Here is an 18,522-nt window from a genome sequence, read left to right on the forward strand (position 1 = left end):
CACTACCCCTTGCTCTTTATGTATCTTCACCAATGGGAGGAGTCTCGGTATATAGGTCACCTACAATACATATTCTAGGCTCAGAGGTTCAAGGTGACACAATAGGTTTCCAAGGGATTACTCAACTTAAATACAATGCTCAAACAATAATGAGGAGGCAATTCACATCCCTTAGAGAGACCAATGTAGGGCACACTAGACCTAGGGCTTGAGCATTAGTGTTTAAAATGGAATGGCCTAAGGTCAAGGTACCAAGAAAAGGTTTCGAACAAAGTATTCTAGCAAGTATACACTAATACTTTCAAGAAGACCTCAAATTGAAACTTAACCAAACTAGGGTTTCTCCTAGGGAAAATAGCTAGGAAAGAGAAATTATGGAGAAAAATGGAGAGATTGGCCACTAAGAGGAATGATTTTTAGGCAACCACCTCTACTCCTGATGTTGAATCCTTCCAATGCCAAAATTTCCATTCCTAAGCAAATTTGCATTAAACCCTAGATGAGGCCGCTTGTTCTTAAGAGGGTTAAAACTAGAGAGATAAGAAGAGTAAAAATCAATTTATGGGTAAGATAAAGGTTGATCACCTATTAGACAAGGTTGGTGTCTATTCTCTGGATGGATGGAGTCTATGGATGTTAAAGATTGGCTAATCCTTGCAAAGGAGTAAGGATATTTTGATGCCCTAGCAACAAAACCCTAACTATTACATTTGTGAGGGATTAGTATTCACTTGGGAGAGATAATTAAAAGATTCACCAAGGGGATTAATCAATATTCACTTGGGAGAGATAATTAAAAGATTCACCAAGGGGATTGTCGTTCACATATTATACATGACTAATGCATGCAATGATGATACCTAGCTTATATACAATTTATCTTCAATAACAATGGTACAATAGAAAAACCCTAGATCATCAATACATTCCATACATTAGACATAAAATCAGAAATTTGTCAATAATAAAGCTCACTTACAAGATAACATGCATGAACAATCCTTTCATTGATCCAAGATAACTTCTCCAAAGACAAGAATATAGCTCCAATAGATAAAATGCTCCATAGATCACATCTCTCCAAAGATACAAGAAGGCCAAAATTCTCCAAGAGAGGCCAAAATTTTCTAAGTGATGATGATTGAAATGAAAAGTATTCTCCTCTTTTTATATGGGGAGGCCTTTAATCAGAAGTGCAAAATAATCCCTCAAGTGTGAGCCGCTCGCCTTCTAGGTTTGACATGATGAATGAAATCGGCTCCAAGTGGCATCTTGAAGCGCTATAAGGTGTCCAATGTGGTGTAGTAGCATGTAAAAATTATGATTTGAGGGTTGACCCTCAAATCCACCTCAATGGCTCTTTGTGGTCCCAAAATCCAGTTGGGGCACCATAAAGTGGTCTCCATGGATCTCCAACTACTCATAAATTATAATTCCCATCTATGCTCCAACGTTGAGGGATTTCTAGGTGCTACTAGCCCTCCCAAACCTCAAAAGGTGAGACCATCCTCATCTGGACCCCAATTCAGCTTCCATCACACATAAGGTGCTAAGGTTGACTTGGGGGCATGCTGAGTCCAGGTGTGTCATCCTGAAGAATCATCAAATCTAGTGCAAAGTGGTAGAACATCCTAGGTGCAAGAGGTGCCCAAAGTCATGTGTGATGTGCTGCTATTGCTAGGAGGCCTAAGGCACTCAACACTTCTCCTGCTAGTGCCAATATACTCCTTTGATGGCCTGAGTACCTGTGTGTAAGGTGCCCAAGACCTGGGCCGTTGAACCACCTAACAATCACAACATAGATTCTAGTTAAAGCAACTAGTTATTAGGAACAAAAATCATTATTGCATCTAAGTGAACCAAGCATGAATGTAATGGGCTATTTAATAATTCAAATAAGGATTCCCTTCCAAAATCACGGCCTTGAGTTGGCAATGGTATTTCCTACCTAGGTAGGAGTGGCTAAAGGGCAACCCTATTAGGTTTTTTTAGTCCCTAAGGAGAAGTAACATTTCCTTAGTCCACCCTTCAATTGATAGGTGTTAGTGAATAATAATGATGGTACAAAGGGGAGAAGACTTCATGGCCAAGTGCCATGGTCAAAGGGACCAACATGATAGGGATCCACATCCTGAGTGTATAGATGTGAGGAGAGAGAAATTGTGGATGCATGAGTTACCAACTCGGCCTGTTTTTCCACCCCTCTTTTGTGACTTTTACTTTTGCTTGATTTTTCTTTGTATTACTGCTCATATCTCAAGGATTAGAGCTTGCTTTGAATGTTATAGCAGTTGTATTACCCCTTAATGTCGAGTTTATTTATCACTCATTGAGGTTGGGACATCCAAGGGTTTTTTTAATGATGTAATGGAGCATCATGTTCTCAGGAACCGAGTGATGGCCATAGGGAGTGAGGTAGAGCTCATGCTAGGCTTTTTCCCATGTGCTAATTTGTATGTTCCAACCATATTTTGCATTTTGATATTCTCTCTTTTGATTTTGTTTTGTGGCCATGACATGCTTCTTCTGTTTCTTTTTTAGCTGCATCAACCTCCCAGGGCAAAGTTTCCAGGCCCTACCCAGGTATGTAGATGTATGGGTGCCAAATCCCAGAGAACCAATGATCAGTTGAACCAGAAGAATGGATGTAAGATAAGGGCTTGTAATGTACGATGGAAAGTGTTAAGTACGACAAGGATAGATGGAACTATGTTATCTCAATCAAGGCTTCCCAAGTAGTGCCCCTCCTATACCCATTGTGCTGTTAGGGGAGGTACCACTGGACTAGGATCGAAGAGTAATCTCCCATTTAAGGTGAGAGAAAAAGATCACGGTCAAACCCCTCCTTCCAAGTCACCCCAAAATAAAAATAAGCATAAGCACCTGATTGCAAAATGATTAAGGCACCTTTTGATCAGAAGCCTACTTTCGTCCATGTGTTCATGCCAAATGGGTGAGAAGCATATGGATGATGCAAGTGGTGGAGATATAATGGTAAGTCATCAACTAGTGGTGGTTGTCAAAGGATGCTGGTAAGAATAGGAGAAAAGTTTTCTCCTATAGGATTTTACCCATTTTGGTGGGTAATAGGTATGAAGCACACCATTGGCACACAACTGGCCATGCTATCTGCAGACACTGAGAAAGGTGAGACAACTGGCCTCCTCCTCCTTAAGCCCATCAAAACAATAAGTTTCTGCATTCATCACTAGCAATCTTTGAAGCAGAGAAGCTTCCTGAGCCAATGCAAGGTAAGGATGGATGGGAGCCCATCATCACTGATTGTGAACCCACAATTAAAAGTTGGGGGCTGTTAGCTCTGCTCTTCAATTCAGCATTTGGAGGACCAAATACAAGCTTGGCCGTGTGTTATGCACAGAAGGCAGCTTGCAGCAGTTTGTTCCTTCCTTCTCCTTCATCCTCCTTACACTCTCTTAACCCTGCTACCCCTGTTTTCCTCCAATACTCGGCATAAGCCCCATTTCAGTATAGCCCCTAGGCGCTAAGCTTTAAACCCACATAGCCGCGGGCTTTCACGAAATCCCTAACCTGCTCCTTCCCCGGCCGCATCCGACAAAAAAATATGCGCTAATCGTCCACCGTCTGATCATTTTTGAGATGATCGGACGTCATTCGCTTTCCCTCGCTGCCATAACTTAACCACATGTTAACTCGCAATAAAGGTGGTTTCTGCCGCGTCCCGTCATCCACGTGTTGTGCGATGAATGGGATCGCGCGGCCATATACGATTACCGCCCATCCCCCGTAACGGTGTGATAAATACCGTCTGTCGCCGAAACTGCCTTCCCCGCGCGTTAATTCCCTGCGCATCTCTTCCGCCCGATAGCTGTTGGATCTGCCCGCCCGAGATCCAACGGGTCACGATCGTCTGCTCCCGTTTCTCCCGATATCTCCTGCTAAGCCATATCTGTCGTCCATCTGTGCGATCCAATGACCGATATATATCCTCCGCCCGCTTGTACATCCTCCACGAAGTCAACACACCCTGGTCACGCCGTGCACCTGAAGGACGACAGTGATCATCTACTAAGTACCTGGCGCATTTCATCTCCAACAACTGCATTCAAGAGCAGTATGACCAAGAACGAGAAGGACATGCCTCGAGCAGATCGCAGCATTGGTCAGTTATGGAACTTCTTCTGTACAACACTCCATCTGCCCAAGAAGTACAACAAAATATTAGAAAAGATCAAATTCATTTATTAAGCAAGCAGATTGCAAAAGAGACCCATATTAGATAGTTAAAGTGGTTGGTGGTCCATTATGACCCCTCCACGCATAGAATAGCAGAGCATTTTTGTAATCAACCTCTATACATATCCAGAACACATAGTGTAATGAGGTTGATGGTTGTTATTTTGATGTAAGGTTCAACTTCTGGAGACTATAACTACTTTGATACTTGCAGCGTCTGGTATTCATTTTCAGCTAATACAAGCTTCTTTTGCTGTTAATTACTCACTTTCCATTTCTACTCTGTTCTAGGCTGTGCCTGTTATGCATTTTTTCATGTGCTCTTGATATTTAGCATTAGAGGGGCTGTCATACCACCTCTATGTTAAAGTCTAGTATGTATCATTGAATGTTTTATGCAAGTTTCTGTTTACTTAGTGCCAGAGAACTGTCATCATGTCTGTGCATTAGGAAATAGATTTGCAGACCTCTTTATTGGTTGCAGCCAGCCATCACATGGTCTTGTGCATCTGCTGGTGTGGCCAGTATTCTCCATGTTCATCTAATCCTCAAACTATGAATAATTGGTGGTCTAAATCCTTGTAGTATGGGGGTGTTCACCCATGTCTAGAGTTAAGCATAGTAGAAGTGGTTATCTAGCTTGGACAAGCATCATTCCTTCTATTCATCCATTTCCAACATTTTGTTGAGTTTGTAATGTTCCCGAGCATCTCCGAGATACAAGCTAGGAGAGTTTCTTGGGGTGATAATATCATAATATTAATTGGCGCCGTTGCCGGGGAGAGGAGATTGAAGCTCAACTTCCTTGGGAAAACAACACAGTTTCAGATTTTGATGATAGACAAAGGCTGGGCACATTTCTGGTTGTAATCATCTATCTGGCGACTCCACTGGAGGAAGACCAACCTTTGGCGACTCCACATCACAGTCCTGGCTCAGTTTGTGAGATGTACTCGGAGAAATCCTCAGAAATCACCAGCTGAACCAGTGCTTGACCCTAAGAAGATCGTTAAGTAGAAGAAAACATTGCAGAAAGGAGCATCAGGATCAGGTAAGCCCAAGAAATCTTATTTGTCTCTGCACGAGGAGTTTTTAGTTGAGAATACACAGTTTGAAGATTTGAAGCCTAGTATTGCTAGTGAGGAAATACCTGCAGAGATTCATAAAGCTCCTTATCCGTTTAGTTCCCCTTTGGATCTCAGTCCAAAGAAAGCATCCCATACGGTCCCTAACATCCCCGTGTCTCTGTCATCCATTGCATTTTCCTATACTACTCAGCCTGCCAGTATCCTTCCACATACCCCAGTCATGGCAGGCCAGCAAGCACCTACAAAGATAGAAAGAATCGTTGCTGCTAGGTATGGACCTTTGGTCTTGCCTGTTCCTTTGAATCCCATGCCTGCAGGAGAGTATCAGAAATACATGCCTAAATTCACTGATACAGAGGGAGTAACAGCTGAAGAGCACCTTGAGTCTTTTTATAGCTATGCTGATAATCTGGATATAAGTGAAAATGATGTGTGGATGAGAGTTTTTGTCCAGAGCCTCGATGGAGAGGCTAGAAAGTGGTTCAGAGAATTGCCCCCTGGATCTATTGCTGCTATTGAAGCCTTAGATGAAGCATTTTTGAAGCACTGGGGAGATAAGAAGGACTTGCTGTATTACCATACTGAGTTTGGTAACCTGAAGAGGGAAAATGGGGAGTCATTGCTTGATTTTAATAAAAGATTTAATCATATATATATTAAGATACCAGCTAAAGTAAAGCCTACTCCCACCTCTGCCAAACTCACTTATGCCAATGCTTTTGACTCTGATTTCTACCTATTATTGAGAGAAAGAAGATGTGCTACCTTAGCTGAAATGCAAGATGCAGCACTAGAAGTAGAATCTAATGTTATAGCAGCAGAAAAACTCAGAAGTCATGCTGATAGAAGGAGGCAGAGAGGTGAAGCTTCTTCTTCCTCTGCCTCATCTTCCGATCCCAAATTTGATAAAATGACTCGAATGATAGAGTCATTGGCTGCTGAGATATCTAAGCTGAAGGTTGAACAGAACTCAGGGAAGACAAGGCTCCCAAATACATTTGCTCCAAGAAATCCAAATCCGTTCAGAAGAGAAAATGAGCAAACGCAAATCATTCAGAAGGGTAAAGAAACTAACGAGGATCAAAGAGTTAAAGCTCCTTTCCAAAATGTAGTCATGGAGGAGGAACAGATTGAAGATGAGGATGAAATTCATTGTATGGAAGATAAAGGCAGTGCTCCATTTTTGACCTTCCCTGCGTATGAGGAATCTTTGCTACAGGAACAAGACAGTCAAAGGTGGGACAGAGAGGCTGTTCTACAAACTGAGCAGCGAAGATATAATCTGAGGTCAAATGCAAAAAATGTCAAGGAGAATCCTGCCCAAAGAGCTGTTGTCCAAACAGAGTCACAAAATAGCAGACAGAGAAGACCAGCAGCTGATCTTGTCATTCTCAAAGCACCAATTCAAGAGGCAAGAGGTCTTGACAAGTCCCCTTCCCCTTTTAGCTTTGAGTCAGAAGTCCAGAAATTAAAAATATTTGTGCCTCTGATAGAACTTGTGAAGAGTGAAGTGTTTAGAAAGCCTATCCTTGAAGCTCTTGAGCTGAAAGCCACACAAACCTCCACTGACTCTGTCAATTTGCAAGATGATAAGCCTGCAGTTGTGCTTAGCCCGATGACCGAACCTGCTGATGATAATTCTCCATCTTTTTATGTCTCCTTGACTATTCATGATAAAATCCTCCACAACTGCCTGCTAGATACAGGGGCCAGCCACAATTTAATGCCTAAAGCTGTCATGGAATAGTTAGGCCTTGACATCACCAGACCACATCATGATTTATTCTCATTTGATTCAAGAAAGGTGAAATGTTTGGGGTTGATTAAAGATTTAGCCATTACCCTAACTTAGCTGCCCATGAAGAGTATGATCATGGATATGGTGGTAGCAGATGTCTCTCCCAAGTTTGGCATGTTGTTGTCAAGAGGATGGATTAAGAGACTAGGTGGGACACTATAGAATGATATATCTTATGCCACTGTCCCCGTTTTTGGAGGAGAAATCAGGAGATTATACAGAGAAGCATAGTTGGCATATATCATCAGTGATGAGAAGAATCCTTCTAATCATCCTATTTATGCTGCGGACACTGATTTTGGAGCATGTATCCTCCAAATTGAAGAATCTCAGAAGGCCTCGTTGCAGCTCAAGTCCTTGCCTGATAACGTCCACCATTGGAAAGTTTTTGAGGATGATGATGAAGTGAATAGATTCTTGCCAGTCATTGATGAATTTTTTGACATGCAAATTGACCCAGAGAATGAAGCCTTGCAAGAAAGCCCCCAATTCCAGCTTAGAAATAAGATTGGCAAAGATAGTATTGTCCAGCTTCCCAGCAATCATATTCCTAAGGGTCTAATTCCTCTAGAAAGACTGTTTGACCAGAATGATGTGCCTTATAAAGCTGCCCAAAATGAAGATCAGTCTGTAGTCTGTAAGCATAATATAGGGAGTCCAGGTCAGCCAAAATATGTAAATCTGTCCACTCATCTGTCTGCTGACCAAAGTTCAGAATACTGCAATTTAATGAGGCAGTTTGCTGATGTCTTTGCCTGGGAATATAGTGGCCTGAAAACATATGATAAGAAAATCATCCCGCATAAGATTCCTTTAGAGAAAGACACCATACCTTTCAAGAAGAAGCTGAGACCAATAAACCCTTTACTCCTTCCTCTGATCGAAAAAGAACATAATGAGGAAGAAGACATGGAAAAAGGGATCGTTGACTTAGCAGAGGTTCATCAGATCAGAGAACAACTGATTGAAAGGTCTGCAACACATCAGAAAAAGATCAAGGAAGCTTTTGACAGAAAGACAAAATCAGATAATTTTCAGGTTGGAGACTTGGTTCTGAAGTGGGATGCACTAAAAGAAAAGAAGGCAATCATGGGAAGTTTGATGCTTTCTGGACAGGGCCTTTTATCATTTCTCAAATCCAAGGGAATAATACCTTCATGCTAAAAAGCATGGAAGGAGAAGCAAGTTTTGATGGCCCAGTTAATGGGCATTTTCTGAAAATTTATGTGATTTAAGGTCTTTTGGCCTTAAAAGTTGTAAATATTTTGGTTTATCAGTTTAAGTGTAGGATTAGTCAGACTCCATGCCCAATGGAACAATAGGAATTTTGCTAATTTGTTTTCATCGGAAAGGCAGTGATCTGCAGGTTCTTGAGACCTCACATGGAGGATCTCATCCCCAGAAGGAGCCAGTGTTAGCTCTGCTATTCAATTCAGCATTTGGAGGACCAAATACAAGCTTGGCCGTGTGTTATGCTCAGAAGGCAGCTCACAGCAGTTTGTTCCTTCCTTCTCCTTCATCCTCCTTACACTCTCTTAACCCCGCTACCCCTGTTTTCCTCCAATACTCGGCATAAGCCCTGTTTCAGTATAGCCCCTAGGCGCTAAGCTTTAAACCCATATAGCTGCAGGCTTTCACGAAATCCCTAATCTGCTTCTTCCCCGGCCGCATCCGACAGAAACATATACGCTGATCGTCCACCGTCTGATCATTTATGAGATGATCGGACGTCATTCGCTTTCCCCCGCTGCTCTAACTTAACTGCATGTTAACTCACGATAAAGTGGTTTCTGCCACGTCCCGTCATCTACGTGTTGCGCGATGAATGGGATCGCGCGGCCTTGTACGATTACCGCCCATCCCTGTAAGTAGTGCAATAAATACCGCCCGCCGCTGAAACCGCCTTCCCTGCGCATCTCTTCCGCCCAATAGCCGTTGGATCTGCCCGCTCGAGATCCAACGGGTCACGATCGTCTGCTCCCGTTTCTCCTTATATCTCCTACTGAGCCATATCCACCGTCCATCTGTGCGATCCAACTACCGATATCTATCCTCCGCCCGCTCGTACATCCTCCACGAAGTCAACAGACCCTGGTCACACCGTGCACCTGAAGGACGACAGCGATCATCTACCAAGTACCCGGCGCATTTCATCTCCAACAACTGCATTCAAGAGCAGTATGACCAAGAACGAGAAGGACGTGCCTCGAACAGATCACAGCATTGATCAGCTATGGAACTTCTTCTGTACAACACTCCATCTGCTCAAGAAGGACAATAGAATATTAGAAAAGATCAAATTCATTTATTAAAGCAAGCAGATTGCAGCGGAGACCCATATTAGATAGTTAAAGTGGTTGGTGGTCCATTATGACCCCTGCATGTATAGAATAGCAGAGCATTTTTGTAATCAACCTCTATATATATCCAGAACACAGAATGTAATGAGGTTGATGGTTGTTGTTTTGATGTAAGGTTCAACTTCTGGAGACTGTAACTACTTTGATACTTGCAGTGTCTGGCCTTCATTTTTAGCTAATACAAGCTTCTTTCGCTGTTAATTGCTCACTTTCCATTTCTACTTTGTTCTAGGTTGTGCCTGTTATGCATTTGTTCATGTGCTCTTGATATTTAGCATTAGAGGGGCTGTCATCCCACCTCTGTGTTGAAGTCTAGTATGTATCATTGAATGTGTTATGCAGGTTTCTGTTTACTTAGTGCCAGAGAGCTGTCATCCTGTTTGTGCATTAGGAAATAGATTTGCAGACCTCTTTACTGGTTGCAGCCGGCCATCACATGGTCTTGTGCATCTGCTAGTGTGGCCAGTATTCTCCATGTACACCTAATCCTCAAACTGTGAGTAATTGGTGGTCTAAAGCCTTGTAGTCTGGGGGTGTTCACCCATGTCTGGAGTTAAGCATAGTAGAAGTGGTTATCTGGCTTGAACAAGCATCATTCCTTCCATTCATCCATTTCCAACATTTTGTTGAGTTTGTAATGTTCCCGAGCATCTCTGAGATACAACCTAGGAGAGTTTCTTGGGGTGATAACAGGGGCCTCCACTGAGACAAAGTTGACCCTCCACCCAATACAGAGATGCATCTTACTACAGCATAATGTGACAGCTTGTGTTGGGCAGTTGGCCATGATTTTAACTTTGACATTTCTAGGTATTTGAGATGATGTAGACTTTAATGGCAATTATTATCTCCTTTGTTGCCTATATACTTTCTGGACATTGTCTTTCAACCCTTATGGTATCTTTGGCCTTGTTCTCATTGCGTCTGCTTTATATATGACCTACCTCTTTTTTCCATAAAATGCCCTGTGCATGTCTGTTACATTATTAGTCAAGTAAAATATTTTATTCATTTTGTATGTATTTATGTATGTATATGCCACATGGCAGCAGAGTGTGCAGTATGGTCAAGTAAGAGGAAGTAAATACCTAATAGTGGCTATCAGTATAAGAAAATTTTGTCCACTGTCCAAGGAAATGTTTTTTCATTTCTTATGTTCTGTGGGAATGCAAACATTTTGACTTGTATGTCGCAACCTAGTTATGATCTCATAATATTCTTATCCTATATCCTTTGTGATATAACAGTAGGAAAGTGTTTGTTGTTTCTAGTTTGAGTTAATGTATTCCGTTCCATTTTTTTACAAGAGGTTAGCAGTGCAAAGAAAATAATACTTTCTATTTGCATTATTGAGACTAAAATGATAAAATGGTTTGTACTTATTGCTTTGATGTCACTTAAAAGTGGGAATGGCCTTTCAAACCTTGACCCAGGAAGGTGATGATCTTGGTAGTGGAACAAAAAATGGATATTCTCATTGTGACATCTAGGAAAAAATATTAGGGCTGAAGGACTAGATTTTTCAAATCAACTTTGTATTTTCTATACCAAATTTTGTTCTTTGAACATTTGAATATTAATGTTTCACCTAGTTGATGTTGCAATCTATGTTTTCACTGCCAATCTAAGTCACAGGACACGTCCCTCAGGTTCTCGTATCTTGTATTTCACGTGTCAGACATGAAAACCGCCCTAAAACGTGTCGAAAACGTTTTTCTTCGTGTCCTCCAATTGAGACACGTGTTTTGGACATGTCAAAAATGTGCCCTAACGTTTTTGGTTCTTAGGACACGTGTCCCATGAAAAGTGACATTTAAAACCTGCAACATGGTTTATTTTTGGGTTTTTTTTTGTCATTGTTCACCACGAAGTTGAGTTTGCTCGTCGCTGGAATCCAATTTGTTGTGCAGTGTGAGGAATTCCATCAGATTCGAGTGTAATGCTCACAACTTGACATCGACCTGGACCTAGAGATATAGGAGACGAGCGTTCGCATGCTTTGCTGAGAGTTTGGAGCACTTAAATTTCTTGTAAGTTGTGTTATAACCTATGGAACTTAACTTAATTATACACAAGTGATCACGTATAGATTATGTGTTGAAATAAAAATCCCAGCTCCCCGTCATGTGCTCATTGCTCACTACACCTTCGAGGTCTAAAGGGAGGGAAAGCTCGATTAACGCTCTGGTCAACGGTCAACAATGAAATTTGAACACATAAATTTATAGTTCATAAACTACCTTATGTGAAGTTTGAACATGATCATACTTTTTTGAAGTTAATAACAAAAATTATAACATGAACAATGAACATTGAACTATGAACATCATTGATGTAGTAAATTAATAAACTAACTAGTAAACTACTAAATAGTAAATAGTGTATACTAAATATTAAATGGATATCATCATAATTCATATCTATATGGATCAAGCATTATATTTCAGTATTTTTAATATATATATATATATATATATATATATAACGTGTCCCTCATGTCCTGTTTCCGGTCTTGCTGCATCTCGTGTTGAATACTCGTATTTACGTGTCCTCCGTGTTTCGTGTCCTCGTGTCATTCAACTTAGCTGCCAATTTTTGTCCCAACTGATGCACAAATTTAAATATAATTTGTTTTTATTGCAAGGTAGGTCAAATGCCTGTAGTTCTGCATTATATATAGGATGCTAACTAGAGCAGCCAATATTTATGTTTACTTATCTTCTTAAGATAATTGTTTGTTTCTTGATGTATTAGGAACTTCAATCTTTTACTTGTCAAAAGGAAGATTATGAAGGGCTGCCTTTCGATTTTTGTGGAGGATATGTTGGATATATTGGGTATGTATATTAATATATTCTCTCTTGTTCACTTCTAAGAATCTTTTGTTTAGACCCCCCGTCCCCCTTTAGATAATTTATTCAAGAAAATAAAAAGGAAATATCTGCAATTTTTTGTTTTCTGAAGTACAACTCCGAAAGAGATTAGTTTTAAGAGGATAAAGTGAGTTGTAACACACAATGGATCTTCAGAAGTAGTGCTTACTATTAAACATGTTGCTGTGATTTCTCTACTGGACAGTTTTTTAACAGTAAAAGCAGATTCCAAAATCATGTGCTAATTTTTATGTCTGTAACATAACAGGTATGAACTGAAGATCGAGTGTGGCGCAAAGTACAACCGCCATAAGTCACAAGCTCCTGATGCATGTTTCTTCCTTGCAGACCGTCTCATTGTAATTGATCACTGCACTGATGATGTGTATATTCTGTCATCGGTCCCAAGCATTGAACTGCATAATGAAATGGATATGCAAAATATCCAACAAAAGAATGCTTCAACAAGAATTAGCTTAAATGGATCCCCAGAGAACCATCAATGTTTTTCTAAGCATGGTGCAATTGAGTCTTCTTATAGCCACGAGGATATTTCTTCTAGTTTTTCAGAGTGCAATTACACCAAGTCTAATAGAGCAGAATCTGAAGCATGGATGGAAGCTGTAGAGATGAAACTTTTACGGTTAACTGAAACAGCTGGTAAGGCAGCAGAGGCAAGAAGAAAATCACCTTCTTTATCCATTAGAGAAGGAATTAATAATCAACAGGAAGTCTTCAAATTGCAGAAGTCAAAATACCAGTATATGGAAGATGTCAGAAGATGCCTCCAGTACATCAAAGATGGGGAAAGCTATGAGTTATGCCTGACAACACAATTATGGAAGCATGTTGGTGTGATAGACAGCCTTTGCCTTTATCTCAATTTGAGGGAGAAAAACCCTGCACCTTATGCAGCATGGTTTAACTTTGGAAAGGGTGATATATGCATCTGTTCTTCTTCACCAGAGAGGTTCTTACGTTTAGACCAGAATGGCATTTTGGAAGCCAAACCTATAAAAGGAACTGTACCCCGCGGAAATTCACAGATTGATGATGAGAAATTGCGATCTCAACTGCAACACAGGTTAGGGTACACTTATTCTCTTTATTGGCTCTTAAATTGATGTCCATTTTCTTTTCCTTTTTTTCTCATACAGATGGGTTGTGTCTATGATTTTGCAGTGAGAAGGACCAAGCAGAAAATTTAATGATTGTAGACCTGTTACGAAATGATCTTGGCCGTGTGTGTGAACCTGGAACTGTACATGTACCCAATCTTATGGATGTGGAATCTTATGCAACAGTTCATACATTAGTGAGCACCATCAGAGGGAAGAAAAAAGATAACGTGAGCCCTGTAGAGTGTGTGAGAGCTGCATTTCCAGGAGGTTCAATGACTGGAGCACCGAAACTAAGAGCAATGGAGATTCTTGACTCTATTGAGAATACTTCTAGGGGAGTTTACTCTGGGACAATAGGTTTTTTCTCCTTCAATCACACATTTGATTTGAATATTGTTATTAGAACAATTTTAGTAAATAGAAAAGAAGCCTCGATCGGAGCTGGAGGAGCCATTGTTGCTCTCTCAGGTCCAGAATGTGAGTATGATGAAATGATTTTGAAAGCGAGGGCTCCTATTAATGCTGTAGTGGAATTTGAAAACCAGTCATATTTACGTCATAGTAGAAATGGAGAGAGGTGTGCAGTATTATCCAAATCATAATGCAGAGCGGCACTGTTATCCAGCATGGGATCCCTGGGCCTTGATTATTATTTTTTTGTATGAAATTGTTTTTCCAATTTAATTTGATGCTGGAAATAATGCATTTGCATATTTTTATATTGGCTACATTTCAAGCCTTCACAGTATTTGTTTAGTGATGTAGCAGACTTACAGATTAGCAGCCATGTGGTCAAACAAGTAGTTCACAGCATGTTTCATTCATGCCCCACGCTGCTAGGCTGTGTAGTTGAAACCAGGTCTCCTCCTGCTAGAATTAGTTATCCTCGATCTTTCTCTTATTCTTATCTGCTCTGCTATTCTGTTATATCTGTGCAAGCAATATAACTGCACTTACTGGTGCAAAAATAATAAATAAGCATAGATCTATCTAAAACCCAATTCTGTTAAGTATTTTGAGGGATAAAAAACAGCTATAAAATTCCTGCCCCTTAAAAGACCCAGGGTTGAGATGGATCCATTCTGGTTTTGTTTGTTTACACATTATGGTAATTATTGCCGTCCTTTTTTAATTAATTATTTTCTTTTTGACACTAGGGCCCTCAACCTTTTTCTAGGTTTATAAGCATTGAACATCTCTGGTTGTAGAGTGCACCTTGCCTCTCTAGGTGCAATCACAGATTAACATTATTGGAAGTGTAATATTTTAATGACATTTACATGTGGCATAGTAGGGTTTTTGATGTGTAATTTATGAATAGCTGGCTGTGTGTCAATTATTGCTTGCATGTGTTTATGTAAACAGGGAATCATTATTTTATCAACCCGATAACAGGATTGCTCCATGTTGGAAACATTGAGAGGGGGGATGAATTAATATTTCTTTTCAATTGTTATTTTTACTAGTTAGATCACTTATATTTAGAACACAATAAATCATGTACAATGTATATAGGGCTCCAACCCTAGATGAAGACACCAATCTTCAATCTCCCAGGCTCCAACCTGTTGCCAAGCACCAACTTGGACTTTTGTGAGGCTCCGACCTCTAGGGCACCAACCCTATCTTCTCAAGGCACCAACCTTGCGTTTAGAGGCTCCAACCCCTAGGGCACCAACCCTTCTCTAGTACAGGCTTCGACCTGGTTTCTTGAGGACACCAATCCTCTAGGGCTCCAACCCTATCCTCCAAGGCACCAACCTTGTCTTTTCAAGGCTCCAACCTCTTGGGCTCCAACCCTTGCTTTACTTCATCAAGATGTGTTTAGTTGTACTTCACAGCTCCCAATGTCTTCTTCACTGAGCCCTATCAATCTTCAACAATGCCTTCACTTAGTCTCCACGTCACGTCATCAATGACAACCTTGTTCTTCACATGAAGGTGTCACCATTGCTCTTCATGTTACCCAAACAAAATTCTCCAAGGTTATTCCATGAGGTCTTCAATCATGCATCAAGGTCTTCACTAATGCCTCCAAGTCAGCTTCTAAAAATGTCTTCAACAATGCTTGCCCCAACAAGATGTTTTCAACACAATTGCCTTAGTAATGCTTTAACACTGCTGCTACACAAGTTCTTCAATGAGGTTGCTTCTAAGTCTTCAATGAGTTGTTCAACTAAGTCTTCTTCAACAAGTCTTCAATGCTTAAGGTGTCTTTAATAGGCTGCCCCAAGATATTCTCAATAGATCTGCACACCACTCTTACAATGTTCTTCAACAAGACTTGAAGGGTACTTCAATTCTGCTTCAATGTCTGATTCAAAATCAACCTTCAATAAAGCCTCAAATTATGCTTCAAGTTGTATTCAATGATGGTCCAAGCAATAATCTAGGAATACCAATAAATGCTTCACAGGTTGGCCCACAAATCTGGTTAATGAAGATCTTCTAGAACAGGCACAAAAGGCTGCTTCAAATCTGCTATAACAGTATTTAAAGTTCTGCCCAACACTACTTCAAGTTCCACTTAAAGGTTACTTCAGAAAATCTACAAGGAAGCCCTTAATAGTAGACTGCTCCTGGATTGAATAGGTCTTGTTTAAATTTAGTCTTCAAAAGGAATTAAACTCCTTTCCACAATGGCTGCAACAGCTCTAAACCTTCAACACTAAGCCCAAGGTCCACCACCACAGGACTGCAATTTAACTAGTCAACAATCTGTGCTTCTTTTCCAACCTTGAGTGATAACCCAACCCAAATAACCACAGATCCAAGATTGTAATTCTTCCACAGGACTGCAATCCAAGCTTTCAAGCAGACTGTCATAAATCCGAAGTCTGCTGCAATGTAGTGTCTCCACAGATCCAGAATACCACAGAGGTATTCCTCCTCGGCCTCCTTAAAAAGTTGCCCAAACAATGTTTTATAATGTGCTCCTCGTCCTCCTTTTAATTCTGTGCTCCTTCTCTGAAATAATCACCGAAATTGTTGAGGAGAAATGAGGTCTGCGGTTTCTATATATACACATTTCGTTCATGAATTGAATGGTCACGTCATAAAGGTAGGCCGACTTGAATTTACACGTTCAGGTTGGCTTGCTGGCCAGAAATTATACCTTAACTTAAAAAATCAATAACTTTCTGACCACTTGGAATTTTGGGACGTGTAATAGCTCGTTGGAAAGGAAAAATTATGCTCTTTAAGATGGTGTAGGTCTCATGGAAGAATTCTGCCTCTAAGGTAGCAAAAAGTTTTTTTTTAATGTGACTGATATTTATGAGTGCAGAAATATAGGACAACAACATTCTTTCATAGATGGGCTTCCTCTTCATGGATGATTCCTTCGTTAATTGTCTTCACAATTCATGTCCTTGTCTTCATGTCATTATGTTTGTGCCCTCTTCATGTTCTTGATTGCCTCATTCATGAATTCTTGTATAGGGGCCTTCCAAAATTGTTCCTTAAATGCTCTTCATTTGCAAGGTTAGTTGGGCATCATTTATGTGTGTAAGGCTTCATATGCATTTAGTATTTTTCATGCATGTAGCATATGAATCTAGAGTTTCATATATGCATTTAGGGTATCTTTAACATCTTCAGCAAGTGTTTGACATAAATGCACAACATCTAAGGTTAGGGTTTCCTTTATCTTCAACTATATTAATTTCCCTGGGGTTAACTTCATTAATGGCTTGACATCATATTGACTTAAGTGATTCTAGCGTTTGTCATCATCAATGACACATAGGGTTAGCTTCAACAATGTTGGACATGACATCATATTGACATCAATGACAACCTTATCCAACACTCCATTTGTACATGTGTAACTAACTTTGTCATAACAATTATCACTCAATATTTTAGGACTTTTGATTTTTGAGCAAGCTAATCTTGTAGCAATAGATCCTTCTAGCCACAAAATTGATAAGAATCTAGTAGAAACTTCAGGCAGGAGTAGATTTCTACCATCTCAGATCATCAAAATTCAAATTAGAGTTTTAAATTGATGGGAACAACTTTCTGTATTATTGGAATCCAAGAACTGGAGGGAAGTTTTGTGCAAGATTAGACAACTCTTTTAATGTTTCTTTTTCTAAAATAGTTTTTTATTATATCACCTTTTATTTATTTATTTCGGGGAGAGGTGGGGTGCTGCGTAGGGGTAGGAAGTGTGTTCCTCAAAGTCCCATTAATATTTTGGTCTTTGAAACCTGTGTCGTTTTGGTCCTTGAAGTGGGCATGGTTTTAGAGAGGACACTTTCAAAATATTAGGTAACTAATATAACATATAAAAATATTCCAACAATATAAAACTAAGTTGCATTGAAACAGATACAGGAAACGATATGGCAAGGCAACGACACACACACACACATATATATGACAAAATAAAAATTTCATCTTATCATTCATCTTTTAGAATCTAAATTCTATATTTAGAAGTACATAATCATCATCATCAATCCAACATAAAGTTTAAACATTGTCATCATCATTAATGATTATATAACATTCAACATATCATTAAGTGTCTGTTTCCAACTTCAATTATCAATATCATCACCAAAATTAATAATGCTAAATGCACACTACATAGTACAAATTAAAAAATGAACTATAACTGACAGTCTACTATCATTTGACATATTATTGTATTCAATGTTCATTGTTCAAAAGTTTAAAACATCATCATAAATTGCACTTACATATCATCAAATATGTTTTCATCCATGTAATTAAGATCCACATCAATATTTGGATACTCTCCATGAGTGGGAGCATTGTTGCCATGTCCACTTGAAGATGCAATTATTGGTGCCTCCTCATCGAACAAAGTCATATGAGACATGGTGTTCAACGTCAAACGGGTCCAAAGGCCTTCAAAATGTCTGAAACGTTTTAGAAATAGGATCCCATGTTTTCAAAAATACTGAAACATTTCAGAAATAGGATCCCTAATTTCTAGGATCTTGTGTCTCCAAAAAAATTGAAATGTTTCAGACATAGGATCTTGTGTCCAAAAAAACTGAAATGTTTCAATGTTGTTTTAGTGCCATTTCTTAC

At 39.8% G+C, this 18,522-nt stretch overlaps 1 protein-coding gene across 1 annotated transcript in view; it reads left to right on the forward strand.

Moving 5' to 3' along the window:
* Window positions 1–14,174, forward strand: part of LOC149168523 (aminodeoxychorismate synthase, chloroplastic-like) — a 318,992-nt gene extending 304,818 nt beyond the window's left edge. Inside the window, exons 12-14 of the mRNA XM_089428287.1 lie at window positions 12,216–12,298; window positions 12,603–13,418; window positions 13,517–14,174. Coding sequence (XP_089284413.1) covers window positions 12,216–12,298; window positions 12,603–13,418; window positions 13,517–14,057 — 1,440 coding nt within the window. The 3' untranslated portion in view covers window positions 14,058–14,174. The remainder of the gene's footprint in view (window positions 1–12,215; window positions 12,299–12,602; window positions 13,419–13,516) is intronic.
* The last annotated feature ends 4,348 nt before the right edge of the window (window positions 14,175–18,522 follow it).

Source organism: Pinus tabuliformis, chromosome 4_2 (genome assembly GCF_031772625.1).
Source record: "Pinus tabuliformis cultivar Carrire ecotype Pingquan chromosome 4_2, CPIR1, whole genome shotgun sequence".
Taxonomy (NCBI): domain Eukaryota; kingdom Viridiplantae; phylum Streptophyta; class Pinopsida; order Pinales; family Pinaceae; genus Pinus; species Pinus tabuliformis.